This window comes from Ixodes scapularis, unplaced genomic scaffold (genome assembly GCF_016920785.2).
Source record: "Ixodes scapularis isolate PalLabHiFi unplaced genomic scaffold, ASM1692078v2 PGA_scaffold2__306_contigs__length_199485367, whole genome shotgun sequence".
NCBI classification, from domain to species: domain Eukaryota; kingdom Metazoa; phylum Arthropoda; class Arachnida; order Ixodida; family Ixodidae; genus Ixodes; species Ixodes scapularis.
In genome coordinates, this window is record NW_024609857.1 from 3648820 (window position 1) to 3661194 (window position 12375).

Consider the following 12375-nt stretch of genomic DNA (forward strand, 5'->3'; position numbering starts at 1 on the left):
CCATAGGACGCAGTGTTGTCGTGCGGCCGGCCCAAATTTCACGGATTCACTGAACAGGGAAATCGGGTGGTCCAAACACAAGGTTTTCCTGTTTCGGGTGTCAAAAGCTGCCCCAGCGAGGCAATCTTGTGGCTGTCGTCCGTGTTCCCTTACAAAAATATGAAATGAGTTTCAATTGAAAGTCATTCAACTGAATAGAAACTCAATTGAAACTCATTGATCATTTTTGTAAGGGTTGTGCTGCTGTTCCCGCAATCTGACACAATTCTCAGGCAACGGACCAAATGACCAACCGAATGTTGATTGAAGTGTATTTCTCTTAGAGATAACAGTAATGATTCGTACAATACGCCACGTTCAGTTAGGATAGCTTCAACTGTCTGCAAGTAAATTAGATCGCACAACTGACTTCCCTGCCTGTTCGAGAGTGCTTCCGCAACGGGTGCGGTATCCTTTCCTGACCTTCCACTTTTCTTCATCACACGTTTCTCAGGGAACAAGAGGCTGCCTTCCTCCCTTTTTCTTGGAGGCTCTATGTTATTGACTATCATTTGGTGACAGCTTTGATGAAAGTGGTTAGGCTATCGGAAGTTATTCTTTAACGATCCAACCATCGAATCCTTTGTCTCCTATCAAATCCACTTTGAAACCTCGCGATAGTGCAAATCCTTCGTCCCCTACTTTAGTAAATTTCCTCTTAAACAAAAACGTTGATATATTGTCTGTCACAATGCAAGATTTATTTTCTTATTTGAATTGCATATATTAGTTTTCTGCGATAGGTTATAATCTGTTTTTGTATACAATGTTGATATTTTTGCTGTTGCTTCGTATTTGAATCTGTCATGGGGAACTGTAAGGGAGCAGGGGCTCTGTCAATCTGTTGAACAGCTTTTTCCCTCTGTTTCCTCGATTCCTGTATCGATTGGGAAATAAACTTTATTATTATTATTATTATTATTATTATTATTATTATTATTCTTATTATTATTATTATAGTTGCGGTCGAAGCCATCTCTGCTGCTCTTCGCTCGCAAATATCGTCGCCTCGTTCGCGTGCGACGCCAGCCGTTCCGGCCACGCGGGTGGAGTGCCCGCTCCGAGGACGCGACGAGCCCTCGACGAGTTTTCGGCGGAACGGTGTATCGCGTGTTGGATTCCTGTTTTCTTCCGTGGCGCGAGTTCGATTTCCGGTCGAGGACTGTCGCCGCCTTGCTGGCCCTGCCGAACACACGGTTACGCCGGAAGAAACAACCGGCGGTGACGACCACCGGCGGCGCGCGCAGCTTCCCTCCAGTAACGTCCCTGGATATTTTTTCGTTTTTACAGGTAGCGACAACTTTCCTCCTTTCCATCTGCGATTCCTCTTTCCCCCCAAAATTTTCCCCTCTCCCTCTCTAGCGCCGCCATTCGCTTCCTAACGTCAGACGGGAGGGCGGTTCCGCTGTGTTGTTATGTGGTTAGCAGTTGCGTAGTCTTCCTTGTTTTTGTAATTTCCAGCGCGTGAAATTAATTTGGATATCATCGAGTTACTTACGTGAATCGAAGGTAAGCTGTTATTTCCGCAGAAGCACATATATTTATATCAATATTTTGCCGCAATCCCTATCATACCGCAGCGAGAGCTTTCACGAGCAATGCTCTCGGCGATGCTAGATATGCGCGCGCCTGCGTTACAATAAACTATTTATGTTTGTAATAAAAACAAATGCCTTGTGAAAATTTCATTCCGTCGTCGATAGAGCCGCATGGTTAAGCTACTGTGAGAACTCTATTTTGTTTGCAACCATTCTCCCTCGTGGCGAGCGTTGGTAATGCTACGCAAACGTGTGCACGGTGTAGACGCAAACGCGTCTGGAACTCATTATTTTGGGGTGCATCTACATGACTTCAACACGCATTTTGTTATAAGTACTAGTAGCAGTGTTTGGATGGAAAACAAACGTCGTGCAAAGTAATGACCTTGACGAGTTTGGACGGTGCGAGATCCGTGCGGATGAATTTACAGCACTTAACTCACCAGTCCCAAACAATATTTGGGGTGAAGTTACACCATCGCACGTGTTATCCCCACATACTATAACGGGCAATCTCGCCCTCGAACCTCTACTGCGGAGTCGTGTTTGGTCTCAAATAACTCTGTGAAGGATTCTAGCTGCCAACTTTCACTGTTTTTGATTGCTGGAAAGCATACCTTCAGCGTGCAGTGAAGAAATGTTGCGTACAACTTTTATTATTTTGCTGCATTAAACGGTGAATCCAAGACCAATTTTATTAGATCGCGTTCAAGGAATTCGTTATTAACGTGTTTAATATCTCTGTCTACTTTTTTCTGCCTAGCTTCCACTGTAACATCCACTTAGATATTTTTTTAGACAAAACCCCCGAGACTGAGGGGAAGGAAGGACAACACAACACGAAGCACATGCATTGTGCAGACATTTTTGTTTATTTCAGCTCTTGTCGTGCGATTATATATATATCTCAAAAGATAAGTGTTCTACTCCCACAAGTTCCATTATTCCTCAACTTCGCTTTCTATTCCTAGTTCGGACCACAGCTCTCTCAAGAACAGGTGGTAAGCCAAAGAAGCATGAAAGGCGTTTTCGGCTCATATTGTCCTCGGTCGTAGCTTTTCGTGTTTCGTAGAGGTTCACTGCGAGACACTCACAGCTGAAGCGGCCAATCGGCGGCTTCATCCATTCATATCGTGTCCCTTAAAAACTCAGCTTACGCAAAAAATTTTGCCGGTGAACAACCGGGTTTTCCAGTGAAAAACAACAGGCTAAAACGGCAGAGCACCGATGCCGCATTTCAGCTGAGACCGAGTGCGGCAGTCAGGCGCGTCAGGAAAAACATTGCATGTGTACCTATATACGTGAACGTGTGTGGAAGAGGTAACTAGCTCAGATATGCTTATCTCACAAAGCTTGCTGATTCTGGTAGGGACAAAGTTTTTCCTCCCAATCATGTGGAGCCATGCCTTCTGCCTCTTCAGATCGGCTTACCGAAGCGGAACGGCGAACGACGTTTTTCCACAACCAGAACTCTGGCTGCACCCAAAAGCGCAACACCCCGTCACTTAACACAAACGCTTACTACTTGACTTGCCTCATTACGGTCGAGAAACACCAGGTCGTCGAGCTAAAGTCGTCGGCGAGTATCACGAAACACGCGAGCGGACGGAGCAGCCGAGCAGCTTGGAAGCAAATGGCGGACGGAAGTGGCGAAAATTCCGGAAATCACGTGACATCGCTCTCCTCCAATAGAAACGGATGTCGGCGCGGCAAAGAATGACGGTACTTGTAAAACGCAGTGAAAAAACATCGAGGGACTTTACCCTCCAGGTCACCTTATTTCTCGATCGTTCTAAAAAGTCATCGGAACTCTCGAAACTTTTGCACGGATCAACTGCGCTGGTTCGAGCGTTGAGAACGTCTCGGCGCAGGGCAGTTAAGCATGCGCCATCGTGTCCGCCCTCGCTGTACCCGTTCACCAAACGGAGAAACGTGGGCTTTGCCTTCGGGCTTCCGTCTTATGCGGCGTGGTCTCCGTGATTTTTGTTGCCGACGCATCGCGTGTCGGGTGGACCGGAAGGAAGCGACGGAGGCCGGATCCAGCGAGCGACCCGGCGCGCGTGTTCCCCGCGATAAAGGCTCGTCCAACGACCGCCTGTCCCGGGCGGATCAAGCGCGGCTCGGATCCCTCCGAGCGGCGATCGGGCCGACGTGGAGCCGATGAGCCGGACACGGCAGACTAATTGCGAGAGCGGCGCCTCGAGCCCCGGGGTTCCCGTTCCGTCGGGGGCTCCCGCCGCTCGCTGGGATTTGGAGCGCAGTAAAAGCGAGCCGCGGATTAGGATCCTCACTGGGACGGCTCGGCGTCGCTGCAGGGAGCGCACGCTCGGTTAAGCCGCGTCTTTGATTGCCGTCCGTCCCGCGCAGCCGGGATTTGGAGGACCATTTGGTTGTTGCTCCCGACCGGTCGTCTTCCCTCGCGCCCGGCGACGCGACGTCTGAGGATCAGGGCGCATCGAGCCGTCGCGCCGACGTCGCTCTTCTTCCTGCCTCGGCGCCGCTCCGCCTCCGGAGGTTCCGCCGGGGGCGCGCGTCCCGTGCTTCTCGGAAGGCGCGGGTGACCATTAGTTCCCGTCGCGGCGTGCTCTTGTTCCCGAGAAGCCGGCTCCGGTTTCAGGTGTCCCACAGGCGGGCCGTGTCGGGTTTCCGACGGCGCCGAGCCCGGAGCCCTCGACGCGCAGTCTGCGGGGCGCACGCCGCTCGGGCGCCACCGGCGACTCCCCCCGAGCCAGGCATGTGTGCGCTTCCGCCCGAGGAGACCCGCCGGCTCCGAGACCCGCGCTCGGCGACACGGGCGAGCCTTGTGTGCCGAGCAGGCAGCCCGCTCGTCTGCCGCCGCCCGCGGGGAACCGGCGACCAGCTCGGCGCGCTCGGTCGCGTCTCAGGGCGGGCACCGCATTTCGAGCATGCGAGACTAACGAAGCAACGATTCCGACGAAAGATCGTCCTGCCTGTCGGGTCTCTCTGCCAGGTGAAGCGTTTGTTTCATTCGGTTCGGGTTGGTTACCTGTCCGCCCAAGAAGGACATTGAACGTTCGAACTGTAGCGGGTAATAAATTGCATTACAATGGTTCACTTTCTAAGGTAATCGGGGAACTGAATGTGTCGTTGCGAAGTTCCCCTACCAAAGTTAGTGGTAATCCGAGGAGAGGCGCTCCGAGCATGCCGGTGTGCGTGCATTTCGTCGCAGCATTTTTGCAGCGGGGATACAGCGCCCGACCGAAGTCACCCAGTCAATTATACTATTTTTAGGCACTATGAGCTCGTTGCAAAAGAGGCAGGAACAGAGGGCGTGCACCGAATTCTTTCTGGTCAGTTACCGCGGATGCAAACGCATCTTCCCTTTCAACAGCGCGTGTGCTTTTGTTCCAACACATGCAGTATGCCCTTGCGGGGGAATTGCGCGGGAAGCATGCAGCGTTCGCTGCCTGCCAGGGGCCCATCGAACGTTTATGATAAATGATGAAATTATCGCTTATAATAAGGCTGCTCTCGACGATAGTCGGCGCACGTTCTACAGCCAGCGCCACCTTGCCGTGATGTCGCGACAATTAGAGACTGCTTGGTCTGTTGGTTGAAAAGCGAGCACCCGCTGAAATGTCGGCGCCTTTCCCGTGCTCAGAAAGAGCCGTCCGGATTGCCGCAAAGCTCCGGTGATTGGTGAACGGTGCGAAGGCCAGCGCCTGGCCTCCTTGTGAAGTATAGGAAGTCGTCGGCAGCAAACCGAACAGACGGTGTCGGGCCGCGAGCGCCCGTACTGCCGTGCGAGACAGCGACGACTCCGCTGTCGGCGTGCGGCGCCGGATGCTTGGCGGAGGCCCCTTTTGATCGAGGGAACTTCGATCGCGCCCTTATCTCTCCGGGCAGAGCGCGAGCCGCATCGACCGGGAAGCCCTCGTCCGAGCCAGATTGCGGGCTTCGTGACAAGCTTCGACCCACGCCACCCAGCACCGCGTCGGCCAACAGGACCGTCCGAGCGAGGACGGCGCTGCTCCCGTGCCTCGCTCGGCGCTGCACCGAACGCCAGGTCTCGCTACAGAAGACCGTTGCGCCTTCGAGGAGAAGCCCCTGCCTGAAACGCCGACATGGACGCGTTACTCGAGAGAAACTTGAAGCGGTTCTCTATTGGGACAAAAACAACTTCAATCGTGTTCATTGGGTGCGAAGCGCTTACGTCAGCACGCGTCACCTCCTCCCCCCGCCGCCGTGGCGAGACGTTGAATCTCTAGACACGATACTCCTCCTCACCATGCCCACTCTCCTCGCCATGTCATGCATGACGCTGACAAACTGACGGACTGACACCGGCGGATTTTCGCGAACACGAGGGTTCTAATGCTATAGCATTAAAAAAGAAAAAAAAATAACTGAAACACGTTACCCGTTCCTGCGTGACTCGCAACAAGCACGCTTAAGCTGGGCACTGCTACTTGGATCGCTTACTGAAGCTCGATGCCTCCGCACTTCCGTCGGTGCGCCCTGTCCGCGGATCTAATTCCGCGTCCTCGGGTGTCCGTCGGCGAAACAGTGAAGAGAGACAATCACATGGATTGAGATATTTGTCCACAAACAAATGTGGGCAACAAGGCGACAGGGGCTACGTAAATCTTCCGAAAGAAAAAGAACAAAAAAACATGCGTCTTTTAGTCAAATACGAAACGCGCCAGGTGATCGTTCTGAAATGGACAAAAAATAGTCGCGCCTGCAATTTTGGGCATTTGGGCGCTGGAAGCCACGCTCCGTCCCTCCTAATGGTGCGGGGACGCCCCGCTGCCTTGGCTTGGAAGCGAACACGCGCGATTCCCCTCGTTTTGGGCGCTTGTCGAAGATTCATGGAAGAAATCAAAGTGGAGCAGGCGCTCCGCTAAGTGACTGCACGCGAGATGCGAGCTCGCGATTGGCCGCTGGCGGAGTCCGTCGGCACAAGCAGCCGCCGAGCCCTTCGAGCGGTGGGCGGGAGCGCCGGCCGCACGCGGGGCTCGCCGGGCTCCGCGAATCGGCCGCAAACGTCGTCCTGCCGACCGACCGATTAGTTCGAAGGACGAAAAGTTTCGGGAGTACCGTTTCTGGCCGACCGTAATGAGGCCATTACGCGGCGGCTCTCCTCTCAAATTGGCTGTAATTGTCCTCCGGGACGCTATCCTCGAAGAGCGGCTCTCCCAGCAAACGGTGGCCATTCAAGATCCCGAGTTTCGCCCCAGGGAATTAAAGGAGACCGGGCGAAATGGAGCCGGCTATATTCGCCCCGATGTCTGATTCCCACACGTGACTCTACCGTGAAACGGTTCATCGAGCGCTCTGGTTGATTCGCTGCACCTGGACAAAGTTGTTCGTTGGAAATCGAAGGGTCGTCCGAACGAGAGTGGGCGCGGGCGAGGTACGGTCAACGTCTCGAGCGAATAAAGCGTCGTATCGACCGCCAACCATCTTCGTAACCCCTTTTCTTTTTTGGTACGCTTCAATATTGGTTCGACGTCTCAGCTCTAGAACATTTTAAACTTTTCGTTTTCGCGTGCGCTTCCTAAGATCAGGCTGTCGAGGTAATCGTCTTTGCATTGACGGAAGTTCTTTTAGGTTGGCTCCGACCGTTCGGTATAAATGTAGACGCACGGACATCGTTTGTCTGGACGCGCAAGTATGCACACGACCAATGTCGGCCGCCTGCTTCCCCTGGCGGCCTTCCTTATTCCAAAGGCCCACACGAACCGACGAAAAGAACCTGGGTATATTATGCTTCGCTTTATTTTTGATCGATTACCGGAAAGGTTTCAATCCTTGGAACCATTAAACTGAAATATGATTAGCGTAAAAGTTTGGGATAGTTGGTGCGCAGACATAATTAAAAAGGAAACAGTGCAAAGACGAGGACACAGCGCTGACTCTCAACTGAAGATTTATTCATGTTAGCATCCAGCAGTAACAGCAAACATGCCACAATAAATAAATCGAGGAAAAACACAAAAAAAAATGCGTACCAGGTGTTCAATAGAACACCGTCACTGGTTTGCCCTTTCCGATAAAGAGCGACAGTACTTGGAGCGAGGAGGACGAACATGGGACGGTGTTGTATGGACCACGTGATATGCAATTTTTCTGCTTTTCCTCGATTTATTTGGTGTCGCATTATCGCTATTTCATGCTACCGGGAAGAAATCTTCAGTTGAGAGTCGGCGCGCTGTCCCGTTGGTGGCCTTTTACTTTGTCCTCGTCTTTCCACTCTTTCGTTTTTAATTATAGTGAAATATGAGCTGAGAGAATGATGAGTTTGGTTTATCATAGTTGCATGAAGGACAATAACACAAATAATATTTTCATTCACAATGTCGATTGGTTTCTGATATTGTTGTTCCTTTCCCTGGTTTGCTTTCATTAGTTGTATGATAGCATACATGCTCCAAAAATGTTGCCTGCCATACCAGCCTTTTGGTCGCCAGATGCCGCATAGAACCCCCCACGTGCTTTCGCGTGCAAGAATGTTTATAATAAAATATTGAATAATAATAATAATAATAAAATTAATATCATTATCACTATTATTATTATTATTATTATTATTATTAATATTATTATTATTCCCTCGATAGCGGAAACGGCAGGCTCGTCCAACTGGACTGTTTTTGTATTCGCACACCAATCGCAAAACCATTGGCCTTTTTTGTGTACTTTTTTTTTTTAATTTTGTTTTGTAAACAGCAAAATATTTTTTTTTTTCCACGACCATGATGCTTAGAGCTATCGTTGTATAAAAATTCTGCATACTTGCGCTAATCCCCAGTAGAGTCCCCGCGTTAGCCTCGACATGTCAGGGCGAAGTCGTTGGACGTCGGCGTCGCGTTCGCGTAGCATGGGGTGCGGGAACCGAGCGTTCGGAACAAAATACTCATCTGAGCATTTTGTTCCGAACACTTTTGCTTTACAGCGCCGTTACGGACTGTTCCCACCACTGGAAATGACGTCCCTGTTGAGGTTGGAGTTGTTGTTGGCGTGGTGGGGCTCAGGGGGTCCGTTGTCCACGCTGCTAAATCCTCGAAAAGCATCTCCCGCCACCAGCGGGAATCGAACCTGGGTGCGCTGCGTGCGAAGCGGAGGGGTTCACCGGCAATACGCCAGACTGGGCGGACCGGTTGTGTATGAAGGAATTTTAATTCAGTATCTGCGCACAAGATCTGGGTACTCTGATTTTATGCACTGAATAAAGAAAAAAAAAAAGACGTGACGTAGCTTTGTGGCAACGCCCCCGCTTCGCATGAGGCGGACCCGGGTTGGATTCCTGCGGGAGGCGGGAATCTTTTCCGAGGATTCGGCAAGATCGACAAGGGACACCCTACGCATTACTATGCCAACTGCAACATCATCAACAACTACAACATCATCAGCCAGTGCATCATCGACAACGACATCAACTACATCAACTACGGCTGTAGGAAAAGCCCAGCTGTAAAGCCGCGTTCCCACCGGCGATGCGATCTAGTCGCGCGATAACTTTCATCGCAAAAGGGACCATCGCGGGCAAAAAGCGACGCGATTTGAGCAGTCGCTACTCGACCCGACTTTTTTGCATTGCGATCTAGTCGCGGGGAGGCTGAGCCAATCAACGGCGTTCGGAGCGAGAGTTTTCGAGAAACGACTCGCCAACGAAGGCGTTGGACTCGCCCATCGCGCACGCCGTCTAACTTTTTTTGCGATGCGATCTAGTCGCATCGCGCGACTGCTTACATCGCCGGTGGGAATGCGCCTTAAGAAGAAGAAAAGCTATGGTTCCTTGTTCCCCTCCCAGTTGGAGTCGATCGCTGCGGAACGAGGGACCGGCATCGCCGCGGTCCGAACCGGGCGTCCCGGTCGTGCGGCGGAGCGGGCGGCCCCCGTCGGGTGGCAGCGCGCATCGCTGGCGCGGGCAGGCTCCGGGGCTGATGGACGGCGGCCTAAGCGCCGCTTAGCCGCCGGCGATCGGCCCGACTGAGCGCCCGGACTAATGGGCCGTGGACGGAAGCCCCCGTCGGCTCCCGGGCTTCCCGACCAGCCTCCTCTCTCGTCCCCCCGCGTTCATTGAAGCCGCGTCAAGTGCGCTGCTGATTTCAATCGACAGAGCCGCGTATGCACAACGCTTTAGCCCCAAATGCTCATGCAACATCCCGGTGTTCATTGTTGACGGCCATGATGCAGGACTACCTTCACGCATGTTCGGAGCAGCTTTGCTTCATAAAGAGGCTGCGGGGAGACAACGGGCTTCCTTCAAGATCTCCCCCTGCGATCCTCGCGTGCTTCATCTTCATCCTTTCTTTTTATTTTTTTTTTTCCATACAAGCTCGGACCTGTGGCCCTGAACAGTGCTTGCGATGCACGAGGGCGCGTGCTTGGCAGGGACGCTAAAAGACAGGAGCTCCCTCTCGTATTTCAACTTGAGGAAGAAAACGAGAAGGGACGGACAAACACGAACTTCCATTGGAAGTTTGTTTTTGTCCGTCCCTTCTCGTTTACTTCCTCAAGTTTAATAATCCATTATAGAGAGTTTTAGTAGATCGTGTTTTCAGGCCACGCTAGCCGTAGCGGGAGCTCGCGCTGCCACTTCGATGCATGCTCTGAAGCGCGCGCTCGTAGCGGTAGCGGGACTTTGAAAACGATCTACTAAAACTCCCTAATAACCCGCTCGTTCTGTCCTTGCATCGCTCTCGTAGCTTCTGCTACGCTCCCACGTAAGCCTGGTTCACACATTTGCAACGGTTGCGTTCATATGCAACCGAAACGACCAAACCACCGCAACAACCGTGACTCGTGGATTGTCTGGCGAAGCTACTCCTTGCATCGCTTGGTTGCCGTGCTGTCTACGGCGAGCACTAGTCTTGGTGACCAATTGTCGTTACGCGTTACGGTCTTTTCAGTCGCATCCCAAAGCAACCAACGCAGATGTGGGAACCAGCCTTTAAAGTGAAATTGTGTACAGAGTAGCGCGGCACCACAGGCCTCAGCTATGAGCTAACGGACTTTCTGAGGTGCCCCTCCAGGGTTTAATAAAGATGTTAATATTATAGTTATTATTATTACTATTATTATTATTGACGTCTATGCTTCAAACATGTCAGCTTTTGTATGACCGATGTGTCTGTCACAGAATAAAGAAACACGCCGCACACAGAGCCTGCGGACTGCCTTTTGTATGATGCAGTGTGACCGAGGCTCTCAAGTACTCTCCATGTTCGACATTCATTCGTACTGCGCGATGCAGGGAAATGCCACAGCGGCTCGCATTTTCCTAGGTTGGGGAAATGGGACATCAAGCTCCGAGTTCTACCACTTAATCGTGCCCAACGCACGCGCACATTCCACTACCCTATAATTTGAAGCATTCGTTCTGAGTGTTTTTATGGGAAAAGACGGCGACAGCGCCTTCGTGCCGTATAGCTAGCGATCTTTCGTATTACTTGTATTACTGCCTTTTTTGGCTAGTTCCTAAAAAAAAGTTTAAAGTTGAAAACAAAGTAACGGAAGGAGGGAGCAGAGAAAGATCTCTGCGGAAGGGCGAGAGCAGGCACCCTATAGGGAGCGGATCGTTCTTCAGGCGACAAGAAGAAACTCACGTTGTGGAGCTTGAAGTAGAGTCCGCAGGCGTTGCAGACGGGCTCTCCGTTCTGGTTGCGCCTCCACAGGGTCGTCGTGGTCGTCTTGCAGTTGGCACAACTCGTCCCAGCGCGCCGGGCGGCCGACTGCGCACGGAAGCGAGCGAGCACGCTTTTAAAAGCCTCCCAGGATCGAGAGGCCATCAGCGACACGGGAGCGGGGATACAGCCATACTTGGGCGTGCCATACTTCCAAAATTTAACTACAATTACTACTTCATGAAAAGTAATTGATTACAATAACAAATTACTTTTCCAAGGTGATGCAATTACTTTACAGTGACTTATTTCTGAGAGCGACCCATCTAGGGTATAAAACCTTAAACGAGTTGTTTAGAATGCAACCTATTTGTTCATTCCTCGCCCCAATGTTTGCGGCGTTTTAAAGATCGCTGTATAAATGCCACGTATTCAACTTTCCTTTTGTGAATTTTGTTACAAATTAATGATACAACTTGATAGTTTCGGGTAATGAAATCCTACGCTCTTATATTTTCAATAAATAATAATAACTACTCCGAGACGCCAGATCGCTAAAGTAAAGCTGGGATGACACACTTTAGTTAGTCAGGCAAATAAAATGCGACAATTAGTCGTATCTGAATATTTGAAGTGTTAATTTAAAATTAAAATCCACACGCGCTAATACAACCACATTCACTCAAAAAACGTTTCGTTATTGAAACTTACTAACATTGAGTTGGAATTATACTGGCTCAGGAATATAAAAGGACCAAATCGGGGCTCTCGAATCAATAGCGACAATTTTCATAGGTGCGACGTCAATCTCCAAAGTGCATATTCAAATAATATTCGAAGTAAAATGAACAGGAAATTAACTTGCAAATAATACGAAGAAACAAATATGCGGCAGTACTGGAAGACAAACATTAAAAAAAAATAACTCGCAAAAAAGAAAAGTATTTTTAAAAACAATTAAAGTTCCAAACCTCCGCTGAAAGCTGAAGCTCAATTTTGTTCCTTCCTATATTTTGACATGTTTAAGCTATTTATTGTTTTCTGCTCGCATCGCAGACTGCGCCACATGGCGCCGTTGAGGTAGGCTTCAAAGAGGATTGTCTCTCAACCCGTGTTGTAAGCAACAAAACAACGAACAATGCGACGCTATTTTTGTTTTGCGTGTGTGTGTGAGTGCGTGTCTATGTGTCCGAGTGTGTCACCGA

General features: G+C 50.7%; 1 protein-coding gene across 1 annotated transcript in view; it reads right to left on the minus strand.

The window, feature by feature from the left end:
- Nucleotides 1–12375, minus strand: part of LOC8052077 (endothelial transcription factor GATA-2) — a 102719-nt gene that overhangs the window by 11828 nt on the left and 78516 nt on the right. The window contains exon 5 of the mRNA XM_029974020.3: nt 11153–11278. Coding sequence (XP_029829880.2) covers nt 11153–11278 — 126 coding nt within the window. The remainder of the gene's footprint in view (nt 1–11152; nt 11279–12375) is intronic.